Source organism: Aplidium turbinatum, chromosome 18 (genome assembly GCF_918807975.1).
Source record: "Aplidium turbinatum chromosome 18, kaAplTurb1.1, whole genome shotgun sequence".
Taxonomy (NCBI): Eukaryota; Metazoa; Chordata; class Ascidiacea; order Aplousobranchia; family Polyclinidae; genus Aplidium; species Aplidium turbinatum.
In genome coordinates, this window is record NC_137489.1 from 11,694,672 (window position 1) to 11,712,561 (window position 17,890).

Consider the following 17,890-nt stretch of genomic DNA (forward strand, 5'->3'; position numbering starts at 1 on the left):
TTGAAGTTTTGTTGCCGGGGAATTATTCCATCCATTAGATGCCGCTGAATGCAGAGCAATCCTTAACAAGCGTTGCTCAAGCGCACATCCCGAGACTAGAGTCAAACCAGCGCCGCTTGATTTTGAAGAGCTCTTCTTCATTCCAGAAGTCACGTGGTAACCATCTGAGCTATCGTGACGGACATTGTATGGTATATAGAGACTTGTCATTAAGCCTAGCAACTAATATTTTTTTCAGACATGTCAAAAAATTTTTTTTGACGTAATTCTTTACAGAAATGAATCTAACCCAGTTTTGTGGAGGAGAAGAGTTCTTTGTGAGTATTTCTGTTTTTGTATGTCAATGTTGCTGTTATAATATATATTATAAGAATCACAGGATAAACACTACCGTACCTGTAGGCTATAGAATTTCGAAGTCCAAGCCCTACAGCATTTAGGCATATATACTAGACACCTGCAAGACGCAAGCGGCACCAGACGATTTCTAGTACTATTGCAAGTAATGTGTAGCCCTTTTTACTAAATATTTGGTGGTTGCTACACAGCACAATGTATTAGGCTATAATAATAATAATATATAAGATGTTGTAAGCACTAAGGTGATTTACCCAATAAAATACATTTACTCGAAATAGTATATAGGCTAAATTTATATAGGCACCAAAGTGTGAGCACCTACCTGGCTTACGCCTATGTGTCTGTGCCTACAAGTTGCGCTGCAGTTTTCCAGTCCTGAATTAAGTTCTCCTGTTTAGCTCAGTGGTTAAGCAGTAAGCACCCAACTCAAGATCAAGCGCTGTTGGTTCAGTTCTCAGGGTGTGCACTTAGGCAGCGTATTTCAAGACTGTTCTTCATTCAGTGACACCTAGTGGATGGAATAATTCCCTGGCAACAACATTTCAACAACTATTGGAAATTTAATTCTGTCAATCTTGTTAATAGGCCCTGCGTCAGTGGTTCAAAGCCTTTACAAGTACCGTAAGCAGTAGCGCACCCAGAAAAAATTTTAGGGGGGGGGGGCTAATTCAGAAATTGTTTGTTTGTTTTATCTTTATCCTGCATTGCGGGAAAGCAGACTTGAGCGCTATGCATCGGTGTACCCCTTCCGACGTACACCTGACCCACGCTGCAGCCGACGGCAATGTCTGTTTCCGGTTGTCTACTTTACTTATGACTTAAATTTGGTACTACCCATTACTTGAAATCGATCACTGGGTAGAGGCAATTATCGTAAAGTTTCTTGCCCAGAGAAACAACAGCAAGTGCGGGTGGCTGGAGTCGAACATGCAGGCTCTCGACTGCGAGCCCAACGCACTAACCACTTGGCCACTGCGGCCGAGTGATTTGCGACAATAGTGACAGTAGGCCAATGCCCATCCCTTTGATTAATATTCAGGCAGATTACGCAAGAAAGAGTCCTTGTCTGAACAATCAATTAATTTTACCTCTGAAATACTTGACCCGTTGTGCTGTGTAATTTTCAGTTATCATTTTGTGTGAGCGAGGCAGTTTCTCAAATGTTTAGATTTGACCATATTTTTGCTGTGATACTATATGATTCTTTAGCATTTCTTTTAAAAATGTATTTTCTTATAGGCTTGAAAAGGGCTATATGACTAGCCGAAAACGTTCGCTTTTTGTTTTTTGTTTTTATAATGTTAAATGTAGTGTTGTTGCTGAGTTATGTCTGTTTATGGTTTAAAAGAGTTACCTCTCTACCCAAATTGTAACATATATATATAGGCTATAACTTTATTAGCCTACATAACTTTAGCTGATATATTGAAGATTTGTATGGACAGTTGCTATGAAGATCGGCCATGGTGCGTTATCAAGAGTGCTGATGGTCGTAACAGGAACACGTCTTGATGCGTTTAGCTCATACATGCCAAAGATGCCAAACATAGCAAAGAGCAAGGCAGTCAAAGAAAACCCCACAAAGAAATCCTACCACGGGCAAAGCCATTTCAAGCACAACGCACCAGGCCTTGCACGACTCACAAAAAAGATACAACTTGACGATGCGAATCAATGACGAAAACAAATAAAACAAACTAGCAAAAACAACATCATCATCTTGCGGAAATTAAATTATACCCAGGGAAGTTATGTCTTAAAGATATCAAGCGTGCTTTGATAAAAGTTGCGTTGATAAAGCGATAATTTTAGACCCCAGTCAGCTAAACTCGTCACCTCCACACCGATCCAACTTCATTTTTTGTGGCGAGTTTGGGGGGGGGGCTTGAGCCCCCTTAGCCCCATGCTGGGTGCGCTACTGACCGTAAGTGAAACTATCAGAAAAAACCTAGTATCAGATGCTTTGTCACTTGTCAGTCTGAGGATGAAGATTCAAAATTAACCAATTTAAGTGGCCCAGTCTGACTCATCAATTTTTTTATGAAGATTTGAAGCCCTTAAATGATTTTATTTTTGAACTTCATCTGAGAGTCAAACTAAAAAACTAGTTGTTGATTTGTTATTAAAATTATTTTCTTGAAACTTATTATAGGATTGGGATAACATCTTAAACAGCTCTTATCCAAAACTCAGCGATTGCTTTGAGCACACTGTACTTGACATTCTACCATGTGTCTTTCTTATTGTTTTTGGAATTCCATATATTTTGATTCAGTACAATTCTACGGAACCTCCTATTCCACAAACTAAGTTGTATTTTATTAAACAGGTGAGGTCGATGTAGGCCTAGAATTGATTTACCACATTGCCAAGGGTCTGGTTAATACACTCAATAATGTAGTATTGAGTACATGATGTATAACTGCACGCACTGCAAATTGAAAATTGTTTTATGACAAGTAAATATGAAATACTACACTTTGTCTTAGGAAAGTCTTACCGTAAATGACAATAAATAAGATGCTGTCATCATCACATATTTGGGACCAAAACAATGTTGCTACATATTTTCCAGAAGTCTCAATCTCATATCTCCATCTATTATTACAAAGTCATCAATTGCATTTATCTGTAATGCAACTGAGTTGTAAACATGATCTATTTTTGTTAGTGAAGCTCAGTAATAAATACTGACTTCAACGCTGTTGTCTCATTAAAAGATAGCCACTATTATATGGTGTAATTTTTACCAAATGCATATTCAGTAGTTACCCAGGTTATTAGCCTACAGTTTGCTTAATTATATTGCTGCAACAACATAGGATTTTTTCTAAAGATGTTTTTTTCCTTTGAAATTATATCATAAATACTCATAAATTATAGGTTATTTAATATTGTATATGAATGATGTAATTAAATGTTTTCTGTTTTTTTAATGATAGTTGCTTTTGGGTAGATTCTCATTCTTGTTTTGTGGTTGCTTGCGTGGATAAAATTGATTCATACAAAATCAGAGCATGGGAGTGGGGGAGAAGTGGTTACTGCTGCCATCCTTTCTCCATCTGTAGTTGGAATGGGAATAGTAAGTTTTGATTAGATTTAAACTGTTCTGTTAAATTATATATATTGCTCAATTTTAGTAAAAAACTCAATGGCATCCTTAAAAGGTGACACAAACGTTGCCTACCCATCAACTTAATTCAAATCTCCTCATCTTTTATCACCAGGCATGCATCTGGATATGACAAAAATATAGTTCATCATCATAGCACAGCTGCATTATATAAAAAGTTCACTTATTTGGTTGATATGTTGAAAAATGAGAGGTAATCTTGTCTAGATGAATGGAATTTTGCTGCTGCTATCATGCTTGTATTGAACTTGCTGATTGTTTGAAATAAATTTATGCTTTTAATTATCGTCACTTATTATTTTTAGACCATTTCTTCATTTTTGGTTTATTTTGATCGATCAAGAGGAATTCGATCATCTGGATTGCTTTCCTGCTATTGGACCTTGTATCTTGTGTTTTGGACTTTTACTTTAAAGAACCAGATCGAGATCATTCAGAATGATCAGGTATGGATGTTTTATGTGGAAAGATATTTTTGGTTGCCGATGCATTTGGTATTTATAGGACTGGAAGCCTCTACTACTGTACGAAATATTTGATGTATAAAGCATCTGTTAATCAAGACAGTAGGCATTTTGATTGGTCTCTTGGCCTTCAGATGTTTTGTACACTGCGGGATAAGTGTGAGCATAAGCTGCATGTCTTATTGCATACTTTTTTGCTGCAATGTAAAATTTTTAGTTTTCTTAATGTGTTAATAAAGGTTTATAACTGTCATCGATCAGAACAAACTATGCCAAACGATATGATGCGCAAGTCTGGTGAAAGTCAAGTTATGAATTCAATTCCTATCTACACCATTCCTTTTGTGTGAGATATTTGACAGCCGCCGTGCTTATGCTTGGTTGCTTGTAAAACATAGCTCCATAGATAAACATTGCGTGATTACCGTTTACCTAAATGTCTAACTCCAAATTTTGCAGGCAGATGGCTGCAGTGCTGCTTGAACTCTTCCACTCTGCAAACCATATTCTTTTTATATAACGATTCAACGTCTGCAGACATTTTACCAAAGTTAAAAATGGACTGGTGTGCACTGTTATACTTAGTTTGCTTTATGTTTTTAGCCTCTTACTGATAATCAAAAATGGAACAGCGGAATGTTTTTCCTCTCTTACATTTGCGTCGTTCTCCTATTCCTCTTGTCATTCTTTGTTGACAACCCTTCTTTGGAACCAGATGTATGTGCAAAGTTTAATATTGTTTTTGACTTTTATACCATTTATATTAAGACTTTTCGTACCATACATTTATACCACATTACCAAATAAATGAGTTAGCACTGCTTTTTTCAGATATATTGGTTTAATGGTGTTGAAAGCGAATCTGCAAGTGCCGTAAAACTTACACATTCACAATCATTTTATTCTAAAATTAATTCCACTTAACCTCTGTCAGTTGCCTAAACAAGTAGTTTTGTAGAGATAAACTGATTGCACATAAAGATTGTATGTGATTTGCTTTTCAATTTTGTCAAGTTTCTTGAACAAGTTAGAGCGATGTACTCGTAATAATTCTGTGTTTACTTAATATTATATGAAATAACTTATTGCTTTCCTAAAGCACTGCACAGTGCAGTTGAGTAAAAGTTCGGTAAGCTTTAAAGTATTCTAAAGTTTGCATCAGTGAATCCAACACAGTTTCGAGTTAACAATTTACCGAATAAGCGTTTCAATTTTGAAGAATAGATTACGATCCACTGTAGACAGACTAATGGTGACTTTAATTGTACCTCAGCGAATATCCAACTAGAACATGAAACAATTTCCGATTGAGTTGCATCGCCTTGCTAAGGCTTAATCTTTACAATATTGCTTTTCCTTCATTGTTTCCTCTTTACTTGAGGTTTAGAGGTTCCCAAATTCCAAGCATTAAAAATCATTTTGCTTCTGTAAACGCACTTTTTTTCTGTCTGAAACTCAAAATCAATCCTTACATGAGAAGGCTAATTATCTGCTTTATTATCTTTTCAAGGGCTTAATAAGTGACCAAGGTAATGATTCAACCGTATTTCATGAAGACACCAACCCGACTCTTAGGCCTTGCCCTGAAAATTTATCTTCCTTCTTTTCCCAAATGACGTTCGAATGGTTCACCAGGTACCTCACATCTCTATTCAAATTAATCTTATCTATAATTTTTTCTTTTATAAAATTGCACCTTGAAATTGAAAACATAGAATGGTATATTGCATTTGGTACGTATCTGGACCAGAAAACTTTCTTTTTTTTACATTAAATTTTTAACACTACTAGTCATTTAATCACTTGCGGCTTTTTGGAGTTGTTTGGTGGAAAGTGTACATTGCTTGACTTTTATTTTGAATTTAGGCTACTTCTTTTTGTTTTCCTGATATCCAAAAAAAAGACGGAGTTTTCCCCCATCTAGTTTCTTAGCCCTTTGGCTACTTGCTGAAGGAGAAGCAGCTGTGAGACACAAATAATCCATTACAGTCTTGCTACTAGCCCAATGCGACAGTTAGAAAGCTGTTCATTCTTTATCCACAGTTTAATCATTGAGCGAGTCAAAGACGTTTTCTGTAGGATTTCTTCAGCATAAAGTATCGTTTCAGCGTTTGGTAAGGTCGTTGTAACTTGTTACTGAATAGCAAACAGTGCGTGGTATTGACATGCTGCTTATCTTCCAGCTTGGTGTGGTCAGGCTACAAGCGACCTTTGGTGGACGATGACTTGTTTGATTTGAACAAGGCTGACAAAGCTGGAAGAATTTCTAGAAGGTTCTACAGAATCTGGCAAGAGGAAGCACGAATGTATAGGTTCGTATTGACCCAAATTGCTAAACCTGACGGTAAACATTTCCTTTAATCATTGAAACTATTTCCAAAAACGTTCAGTTGGCACTGTTTGAATACATGCTCACTACTTTGAAAAGAAAAACCTCAAGTTCTCGATAACGTCACACAGGCTGTCAAATTGGCATACAGTATTGATAATGAAGTGTCCTTCTTTAGGCCTACTTACACATAGCCGTTCCAAACAAAAAAAAAATCTTTTTTAGACACAATGAAGGGTAACTTTTGCTGGCTGAGGGGAGACAAGTGTCTCTGGTCGTAGACACCACGTAAGCTTAAAAAGCTAATCATGTTGTCACTTGAGGACTGAGGTATCGGAGCGCTCAATGTTTCTTTCAGACACCAGAGTGTTCGTTGCTTCGAAATCAAATACGTAGGTTTTACGATACGATGTAATTGATTGAAAGCATTATGATCCAACTGAGAAGTGCATTTTCCTTACATTCGCAGACCGAGAAATCCATCCGAGAGCATGACAACTATTGTTCAAGATGGCAATGATGACGAACAGGTTCTTTTAGGTCAAGGTTCGATCATTTTGTGGCATTTGTTTCGGTCAACTTTTTGCTTGAAAGTGATTTTCTCTTGTAATGGTTGTCTTACAAACAATTCAAACCTTTCAGCGTTCCAGCAATTGCAAATGTTAGATTTAAGCTGTTTTGATGTTATATTTTCTTACAAAAATATTCTTAGGCTGTTGATACAATTAGGCCACTTTGACCTTTTAGTTTAAATTTCTTATTAAAGTATTAATAAAACTTATTGCAGATACATGTTTTTGTCTCAGTGAAATAAACAGTTTGTTTTCGTATTTTACAGGAAATACACAAGAAGAACCTTCCTTGGTTAAGGCTTTGATCAAAGCATTTGGCCCATACTTTATCCTGAGCTCATTTTTGAAAGTCTTGAATGATCTATTAATTTTCGTCAACCCTCTGTTGCTCAAGTACGTAACTGAGAAGTTGTACTTTTGAAATAAATAAAAATTCACTCTATATGCTGTGATATTATATGAGATGTTATTTTATCATCCTATTGCATCACCCATTACCGATATACGTTGCTCTCAGACATAGCCGTACGAGACCAAACCATTTTTGGGGGGCAGAACGTAAATTTTCCCAAATCTGCACGCTTTTATAGAAATTGCCCAAATATAATGTATGCTGTGCATGATAACAGTGAAAAACTAACATAACATTAACAAGATCACCAGCTAGCTAGAATTTCATACCAAAGTAATCAAGATAGAACAACTGATTTCATCTTTAAAGATACGGCACCTTGCTTGTGCATTGCTCGATGCTTCTGCACTTTGGCATGGTAGGTAGGAGTAACAAATATTGTTTTACACACCACAAATAAAAAACAACCCCACTTAAATATTCTGTATAAAAAGTATAAGGTAGGCTACTGGTTAAAATTATACCTATATAGACCAAGTGCACTGATTAATAGACCTTGAAGTTGAAACAATGGAGCTTGTCTGCAGTTATATGATTACACAGATTATATCAGGAAAATCAGCAACAGGAAATATATTAGTGGGCTACTTACTAAAGTGTACTGTCTTGTTGTTTGTATTTACTGCAGGAATACATACAAGAATCCTTTAATGAGAATTACACTTACAGGCAAGAAAATATACCCGCCTAATCTTCTAATATTACACCCAGCATTCTCTGAAAGGAAATTTTAAAATTGAATATATTTGTAATTGGACAATATTAATGCACTCATGATAACATAATAATACCCAACTTTGCACATTTTGCTTTAGATTCTATAATGTCTCACCCAAATTAAGCATCTTTTTGAATGAAATTAAGATAGGCATACACATCCAGATATAATGTTTTAGGTATGTTGCTCTCATAGTCAAAGTTCTGCAGTATTGCAGGCGCTTGCTAACTGCTGACATCAAAACCAAGGGCTTTACATCTGCTGTAAACTATAGTACGGTACACATAACCAATGTATGCCATCGTGCAGCAGTAACTGTTGAATGCTTAGAAACACTTTATGCATGCAGCTTGCCAACATTTTTTTTGCAACCAAAAAAACAGGTCAAGTTGATGCAAACAACTGAATCTGTCTCCACAGAACAGAAGTCAAGATATTAATGAAAAAAAGTGGAGCTGCCATGTTTCACACAAGATCTTGCAAAGCAAATATTTTGCCAGCTTGCATGGCAGGTTTTGAGTTTGGAAAGCTTTGAAATAAATGAATATATTATGATTGGTTTGAGATGATATATTTCAGCAGTAGCATTTTAAATGTTGGTGAAATTTACATGACACAGTTGCATAAACAAGCTAAATATTTTATTTTGGGGTGCAACTGCATCATTTTAATTTGGATAGTTTTATAAAAGTAACCAAACAAAGCAACATCACAACATTAACATTACATTTAACAGGTATAACATTTTTTTGTTAAATGTTGCGGTGTTGCTTAGCTATGTCCGTTTATGGTTAAAAAAGTACTGTAATCTCTCCACCCGAATCGTTTTATAAAAGTATTCAACAGATTTATATAAATTCATATTTTGTAGTTGCCCAAATCAAGATGATGCATTTATGGATATTATGAAAAAAATTAAGGACTTTGTAGGCCTAAATTTTGATGCCGAGGCAACTGCATCATGCCAATTTGGGCAGTTTTATAAATAGACTATGATCAGATAATTTCATATTTTTTTGTTGCCCAAATCTAAACGATACGGTAATGTAAATGGGAAAAATTAATAAATTTGTTCATTTTGGGGAAACTGCCTCACACTAATTTGGGCAGTTGCATAAACAGACTAATCAGTTTCATCAGATAATTTCATGTTTTCAGCTGCCCAAATCAACACGATGCATTTGTGAAAATCAGGCCCGTAGCCAGCCGGGGGCCAGGGGGGCCTCACCCCCCCTGAAAAAATTTCGCCCCCTCTGGCAAAATCCCAACATTCTCGAGCAACAGCTACAATTATAATGATTCAATTTTTTCGCCCCCCCCCCTAAAAAAAAGTTGGCCCCCCTTGCTCTGCGGTCTGGCTACGGCCCTGGTGAAAATTAATAAAATTAGCTATATAGCAAATTTTGCGTTTTGATTTGGGCAGTTTCACAAAAGTATTGGAGACATTTTGGTGGCTGCCCAAATTGGCATGATGCAGTTGGTTAAATGCATTTCGTACTACACTTTGATCACCATGCAATACATCAATACGGGTGTGCCAAATGAAAATTTTGCTGTACATTTCTTGTGCTAATAAGAGGCTGTACTTAGTTTGATAGGTAAAAGATATTAATTGATAGTTTTTCTTAATTCAGGCAATTTTGTAGCTTTTTATATAGCCATTTTTGCCCTAATAATTGCAAGATTTTGCCCGAATTCGCGACGTTTTGAAACAACAGGGGGGGCGGCTGCCCCCCTGGCTCGTACGGTTATGCTCTCAGAGTTTCAGTGGAGCAGTATAAAGGCCGAGCCGAAAATCTTATTGAAACCTTAAATCTATTTCCTCAGTGTGCTAAGAAAATAAATATGTAGTGTCTTTTTGAAAGATCTGTGGTACGACACAATGGCACATGTAACCTGTCATTACTAAACTCAGAAGATGGACTGCAAACTTTAGATCAGTGGTTCTGAATCTTTCCACCCCCCAGAACCCCCTTCTGAAGATGTTGGCGTGATGACTCCTCATCTGCGCAACATTTTAATATAGGCCAGGGTGTTACATAGTTGTATGTTATAATGATAATATAGACGAAATATAGACAAATTATATATAGACGATTTCCAAGTGGCCTACTTTAGTGTCTTCTGAAGTTGTTTATCAAATTAGTTTTTAAATTGCAACATAGTGCTCGAGATGCCACGTCAAAAGACCCCAGAAAAGGGTTGCCAATACCGTGCCTGGAATGAGAAGTTCTTAACCTGGTTGTGTATTTTGCAGGGGTTTGATAGGATTTATTCGAGCCGAAATCTATTTTTCGTGGCAAGGCTACTTTCTGGCAACGCTCATGTTTGTCACAGCAATTTTTCAAAATGTCGTTTTGCAACAATACTTTCACGTTTGCTTTGTGTGTGGTATGCGATTGAGGTCTGGAATCGTAGCGGCCGTATTCAGAAAGGTATGTCTGTTTGATCAATGAACATGATATATTCTTTGTGATGTAAAGGTGATCGTGTATGGTTCCACATCGACAGTTTCTGAATCTCGGGGACTGAGAAGATAATGTTTTTCACTGTACTCCCTTCACTGTATATGATAACCAGTAGTTTTCTCTCGACCGCCTTTCATTCGACAACCATTCCATTCGTTTTAGTATACTTTTGATATGAGTTGAGTGCACAGTATACTTTCATTACTACATTACTTGACCAGAATCGTATAATTATGAAAGCAAGCGTCTTGGCCTCAGCGCTATTCCAACATTAACATAATTGTACTTAAAGAATCAGTGGCCGTGATTTCTTTACAGTATGATTTTGTCATGTTTACGCAGCAGTCGATTTAACTTCTTAAGTATGTTTATCTACACGCTGGTCCTATGCCGTCCGAGTCCGTCAGTTTGACGCTTGATATGAAAAATATTCACAGAACGGTAGTTGGCCTTCTTTTTTAGCGTCATAACTACCGGCAGTTTTAATGGTTTAAGTCGGTGGTTTCCAACCGTTTTTATGAATGAACCCATCTCTAGGATTGTCAAGCCTGCGTATCCATAAACTTTTAAAACCGACCCTGTGGGAAAGTTTCAAGATAGCTCGTAAGTCGTCACTTTTTCATGATGCTCACTGGTTATTTTGTCTCATTTGTTGCCCGTTATTCTTGCTGCACGACTTGTCGATTGCGACTTTAGATTTTTGCTATTGTTTCAATGATATCTTACATCTGCGTTCTGTTTCAACAATTTGGTTTCTCATCTTTTCTGTTAACAATCAGAATGCTTCTCTTCTCGGCCGCTTGTGACCACTGCCTTGTTAATGTCCAGCCGTTACACGCAATAATGTGCAATTATGCATCACACCTCAGTAGAGTAAGCCATGTCCTTTGGCCACTACTGATGACGTGAACAAATCGATAGATCTTGTCACTTTCCTTCCAGGCGCTTATGATTTCAAACTCCGCTCGAACGCACATCTCGGTTCCTGATATGGTCAGCTTGATGGCGGTTGATGCCCAGAGATTTATGGACCTTACTTCATACATCAACACGCTCTGGTCAGGTAAGAACGAAATTTTGAGACAACCTTTTGTCGCTGCATTTTGTTTTGTGCTGAAACATATTGCTCCGGAGTCTGCAGTGTACGATATTCAAGCACGTCCTTGAAAAAAGAGGATGTTACAAACTTTTGCCTCGTAAAGCCTGCATAAGTGGTTTCGTGCAACGTTCACTTTTGTGGCCCTAAATTAACATTTTATTGCATATTTTGTCTTGCAGTTAGCGAGGAAATTTCAAACAGTTTATTCTACTGAATTCTTAAAAACCTGATGTAACATCAAACAAAATTAGTGATTTGAGTCGTTTTTTTTTACACTCGTTTTTTTAAGAACTTAAGTTAAAAATGCTAAAAATTGAATGAGGCTGTTCACCAGGCATTTAGTTAAATAACATGATATACCTTCTTCTGGTGCAAACTAAGCTGAACTATCACAAGATGTAGCCTATAAGGTGATCTGCCTTTCTTTCGACGTTTCGTCAATCAGACACGATTGACTTCTTCAGGGTTCTAGAACAGGTAGTGACTACCTGACCAGCATGGCAAAACAGACCATGTTTATGTAAACCAGGGATATCTAAAGAAGGGGATACGAAGGCTCAGAGCGATTGCTGATTCTCATGACACTAGAAAGGCGGTAGTTGGTACCGCGTTAAACATGCGGTTCTTATTAAAATTGCAGAAAGTTTTGTAGTGCAGCTGGTACACTCAGCTACACAAAACAGTTGGCTATTGTTATGTAGAACATATTTAAAGAATACTTGTTTGAAAAGACAGTTGAAAGGTTACTAGTTAGCTGCTTTTTTTGACAAAACCTTTGCAGTTGGCTAGGTGTAAAGCAAGTATACGGGTAGTTGAATTAACAAGTGATTATGAGCATTCATTGAATATTCATAACCTACCTGGTTGTAACAGTGCAATGCAGGCTGTCATAACAAAGTTTATTAAATTACTATATGTGCCAATTGCCATTTCACCATAAACAGAGATTATTTAAGATAAATAGAAGCCCTTGTATTGTCAGATGTAATAAAAGCTCCCTGATGTAAAGCAACCAAACATGCAAAATGAAAAGTCAAATTCCAAACAAAAATTATCGCACGCAAATTTTGAAACATTAATGAACACAAAAGAGCTTTCAAATAGCAACGCCCGGAAAAATCAGCTCCCTGCAATCTGCATGCATGCCATAACTTCAGATCATAAAATATCATAAAGCAATTCCAAAAGTTGAGAGTGATTATCAAAAACGAATGTTTTCTGAAAGTTGGTTTATTAATCAAAAGCTCCATATAACTAAGAAGCGTAACAACAGCATTTCTTTTCCTACTATTTATTAAAAAAAAACTATTGTAAGTGCTTGTCTGATGCATTTAAATCGGTTTCATGCTGATTGAAAACTGTGCACTGCAGTGTTGCGTATACAATTTGATACTTCATAACTCATACGGTTCACACTCTCCCCGCTCTGCCGTTATTTTAGTTTCTTGTTGATTGATAACATTTAAACTCTTTTTTATAGTTTCAAAATTTGCTTGCGATAATTTTTGTCTAGAAGTTGAATTTTCATTTTGCATCAGCAGATAGTCACTACCTGATCTAGCCCCATGAAGAAGTCAATCGTGTCTGATTTACGAAACGTCAGAAGAAAAGCAGATCATCACCTTATACATCTTACGATCGTTCAGCTTAGTTTGCACCAGAAGAACGTATATCATGTTATTTAATGACATTAAAAATGTTTCGTGATAATGGCGCTTAAAAATGACACAGTATTTTCAGCTGTGTTGCATTTTTTGTTGAAGATTTGATGAGGCCAAATAATATCTGAAATGTTTCTTTCACTGTAACCACGTGCTAAGCCTGGTGCCACATTTGTAATTCACAAAATTAAACTAATTTGTGTCTGCCTAATTAGCAGGCATAGTTTGTGGTTCTGCTTACGTCTTCACTTTCATAGTTCTTTATTAAGATGATTGATGTAGGCTAAATCATTGTTGCTGAAGACGTATATGAAATACCGAAAATACATAAAGAGCATAAGCAGCATGAAAAGCAACCCATAAAAGAGTTCGGGTAAAAAAACAACGTATTTTAACATTAGGCTACTAATCACAATGCAAGTTTGTAAACTATCTGTGTATAGCAAACGTCTCTTTTTTCCTCATGTTTTGTAATAAGCGTGGATCTAGCACACCTTAAAGTCAACAACATTTTATCACAAACCCTGACGCGGGATGCCTTTCAAATGCTCTTGCTGTGTAAATAATTAAGTCACGTATGCGCAGGACCGTTTCAAATCATCTTGGCCACGAGCTTCTTGTGGCATTTAGTCGGCCCTGCCTCGTTGGCCGGTCTGGGGGTCATGATATTACTTCTCCCTGTCAATGCTTTCATCGCCAAAAAAGCCCAGACACTGCAAGTAAGAGATTAATACATTTTCTAAAACAGAGGAATGCTATTTCTTGTTTGATCCGGAAAACTTTTTAAAACGTGATGTAAGAAGTTTTATGTTTTTGTAGACGAAGACTTGGGTGAGTATGATTGTCAGTCAATGCTGGTGGTGTTTTAACGTGAAAATTTTTTAAGTATTCCCTGTTTGATCCGTCTGCAGATGTTGAATGAATGTAAAAATGACAAATTTTGTTGTCTAGGTGGTTTGTAAGTGCCCTTTTATATATTATAAGTTGCTTTTTCAGGTTCAGCAAATGAAAGAGAAGGACCTCCGGATAAAACTGATGCAAGAGATCTTGAGTGGAATAAAATTGCTTAAAATGTATGCTTGGGAACTGTACTTCCGTGTGAGTTCTGCTAGACCTAAATAATTTAAACTAATTTATACTTTAGCCTAGGCTGCTAGTGGTGCATTTTACTTAATGATTTTATCTTTCGCTTCTGCCGAAATCATGCATCCATCAGAATGCTATTTTCACCAACCGTGAGAACGTTGTTTAGAAGGAGCGATCTTCCTCGTGTCAGCACAAGGCTGACTACTCACTATAGAACATTAGAACAGCGAGCATTGCGTTTCGCTAACCATACTCGTGTAGCCTCCACGCTGGCCATCAAGGGCTCATGGTCGAAACACCGGTTTTTTTGTTTGTCGTATCCAGGCTTACACCCGGTGGTTGAAGATTTAGATTAAGTGGACGGGAAGGCAAGGAAGCCAATCTTCGTGTCCACCTTCAGGCATGGCTTTTGAGTGTCCTGCCAAAGACACAGCCGCATGCTCTTGAGCGGTGTCGAACCGGCGCCCTTTCGATTGCCGTTCCAGGGTTTTCACCACTCGGCTACGCAGCTGACATGAAACACCGGTGTCTATCGCTGTCAATTCTTGCTACACTCGACTGCCGTGAAATTCGTGAGAACGTTGTTCAGACTGAGTTGTTAATCCGGGTCTGCTACTATTCGGTGAGTCCGATTCGGTGAGTTCCTAACCTCTAACCCCTAACCCTAAAACGGCAATGATAATTAGGCTACGGTACCCAATAATTAAAAAAAAAATTTCAAAAAATCACCGAATAGGGATCGGACTCACCGAATCAGACTCACCAAATCGGACTCACCGAAACGGGCCATTCCGGTTAATCCTGTGCAATGATGTAAATTAGATTCTTTGATTTGCGAAAAGTTCAAACATAACCGCTCAGTTCCATTTCAACAGCACAAGCACTTTTCGCGTTTATGACAAAAGAAGTTTTTCATCAAGTTATAAATACCTACGTTGTTTTGATCAAACATATGTCCTAGTGATATGGATTATCTTACACACCAGTTTAGAAAATGAATTGACAGCACTCTAGTAAAGCAAACTTGCGCCTATTCTAGACACAAAATTAGATAAATAAAAGTCACAGAATAAGTTAAAGACGACTGAAGGACTGGTTATTCATTTGTCTGCAAAAGTAATGCATATGATATACCTGACAAATTTTTGAATTTCTCAATATTAGATTTCACTATCTCTTGTAACAAACGTGCGAGACCAAGGCTTGGAACAAACATGCCACAAAAATATGCGTAAAAAGATTTTTTGCATTAAAACTTGGTCAAAGTGCCTGCAGTAGAATGCCGTATGAACTTTGTTTGTTCAAGCATTAAAGTGCCTCTGACAGGAAAATAAATTTAGCTAAATTTACCTAAGATACCAAAAAGATGACACTGACAAACTTCCCTGACCAGCAAATCGCAAAAAATATCAACAGGCTACTAAGTTACACGCTTGCAAACTTTCGTTGACATCGGCGAATCTGGCACTCATTCAATTGCGAAAATAAAAACGGCAGCACCGCTGTGACGTCACAGTAAGCGGGAAGGATACATTCAGCGCTTCCACTTTTGTGGTAATTACCACAATTGTGGAATTTTTATCATGCTTGTGGTAAAAATGTGGTAATGAAAAATTTGTGATAATTTAGTGGTAATATGGAAATTTTGTGTGGAAATGTTGCCAAAATGTTGAAATTATAAATTTTGAACATTTGTCATAAAATACTGTCAATAAATAAGAGCATTTGAACTATTGTCTTCCGAAATCAAACAGATATGCAAAAAACTACTTATATAATAGCATGTTACACTGTTTTTGGTTTGATTTGGGAATGCGTGCTGACTTTTGACTTTGAACATAGGGTGACCATGTGATCATATTCATAGCCAAGATGTCTTTCAGACTCTAGCTGCGGTGTCAAGTAGGCTACAGGATTTTGCTTACTTATTTCGGACGTTTTAATTTTAATAACTGTTAATAACCGGTACTGTTAATAAACTGAGTAGTTGTTTTAGACCTTATTTTACACTATATAGTGTAAATATAGCCAAATAATAGCATTGCCAGACAGTGGCGTAGCTAGGGGGGGGCGGACCGCCCCGGGCGGCACGTCTGGGGGCGGCACTTTCAGACTACGATTTTTGATTTTAATTATAATCTTATTAAAAAACGCATTTCATTTTCACATGCTTTTTCTTGAAGGGGCGGCAAAATCTGAATCCACCCCGGGCGGCACATTCTCTAGCTACGCCACTGTTGCCAGAGAATGAATTCTGTCATAATTTGAGAAAAGTTTAAAGCTGTTGAAAACAAAAACTTGCATTTTGGAATTTTTTTTTAGTTCTGGGTAAAGATCAAAACCCTAACCTTATTCCTAAGTCTAACTCTTACCTTAACCCTTCCTAACTTTAATCCTAACTCTGGCAACACCTGATTGTAACCGTGGCAACAAGTGGGTAAAATAGCCACTTTGTTAATGTAAAAGTAAGTCGAAATACGGTTAAAATCGGGAAGAAAATCACAGTAAAAAATGTGGTAATCTGAGGACAAATGTGGTAAAACAAGTGGTAATCTAGCTTTGTAAAAGTGGAAGCACTGGATACATTCTTTCTCTGTGATGACTTCGTCTTGGTAAAGTATGGTACGGCTACTGCAAAATGTGAATGTGTGGGGCTCTGTTGGTTTAAAGCATGTGCAAATTAAGAATTACCGAAATGAAAAAGTGAACTTATTATTACTATCAGGTTTCGATCAAATAGGTTGAGTTTACTTTTATCAAACAGCATCTCAATTCAATTGAAATTGCAGTTTCATAGGGCTACAATTTTCCTACTTTTTTATTTGTCCTAATCTGGCTATAGCCATTTGCAGTGTAACAACAGTATCTCACAAACAGCACCTTTAATTTATGGTTGAGGCAATGCCTACAAATTGCTGTTTATGTGACATTGTCAGTGACAAAGACCGTGTGCTTTCTTTTCCCACTTTCCCACAAAACAAGGTACTGAAAAGAAAATGATCAAAGTTTTCTTCAAGTGTTCGAAAGTGGGATGGGCCATACAAGACTAGTCGTATATGTTCACATCACTGAAGATGATTTTGTTAATACCACTCAAGTAAAAATGCCTACAGGCATGTGTTGGAGTGTATACTACAAGGTGATGCTCTCGGAAGCAACAATCGGATTGTGATGCCGTCATGCATTGTTTGGCGAATCCGAAACAATTTTCCATATCCAGATGGCCGCTACACCGGATTTCAATGGCCAACTGAAGGAACATTATGAGAGAGAGAGAGAGAACTTTTATTTATTTTTGAATAGTGATGATGAATTAAATATGAATGATGATTCGTAGGCTCCGATTTCTTCATTTTTCACTTCAAGTATATTTTAGGTTTTGTAGGAACTTATCCAGTACAGTTTTATTAAGCTGCAAAAAACAATAAATCTTCGAAAAAAGCAACCGCTTGTACTAACTCCGACCAAATTGTGATCCACCAATTACATCTAGGAAGCGTTTGTTTCATCCGTTGCTAACGACGTCCACTTAGGATGACGTAATACCACCAAAGTCGTCCCAGAGCAGTGGAATATGGTGTTTCGCCT

At 37.1% G+C, this 17,890-nt stretch overlaps 1 protein-coding gene across 1 annotated transcript in view; it reads left to right on the forward strand.

Annotated features, from left to right (window-relative positions):
* Positions 1 to 203: 203 nt before the first annotated feature.
* LOC145787305 (multidrug resistance-associated protein 1-like) overlaps positions 204 to 17,890 on the forward strand; it is a 34,514-nt gene continuing 16,827 nt past the window's right edge. The window contains exons 1-13 of the mRNA XM_082599026.1: positions 204 to 317; positions 2,513 to 2,689; positions 3,317 to 3,442; positions 3,799 to 3,939; positions 4,561 to 4,674; positions 5,468 to 5,592; positions 6,141 to 6,269; positions 6,756 to 6,832; positions 7,125 to 7,251; positions 10,246 to 10,423; positions 11,399 to 11,519; positions 13,802 to 13,935; positions 14,213 to 14,314. Coding sequence (XP_082455152.1) covers positions 279 to 317; positions 2,513 to 2,689; positions 3,317 to 3,442; positions 3,799 to 3,939; positions 4,561 to 4,674; positions 5,468 to 5,592; positions 6,141 to 6,269; positions 6,756 to 6,832; positions 7,125 to 7,251; positions 10,246 to 10,423; positions 11,399 to 11,519; positions 13,802 to 13,935; positions 14,213 to 14,314 — 1,590 coding nt within the window. The 5' untranslated portion in view covers positions 204 to 278. The remainder of the gene's footprint in view (positions 318 to 2,512; positions 2,690 to 3,316; positions 3,443 to 3,798; positions 3,940 to 4,560; positions 4,675 to 5,467; positions 5,593 to 6,140; positions 6,270 to 6,755; positions 6,833 to 7,124; positions 7,252 to 10,245; positions 10,424 to 11,398; positions 11,520 to 13,801; positions 13,936 to 14,212; positions 14,315 to 17,890) is intronic.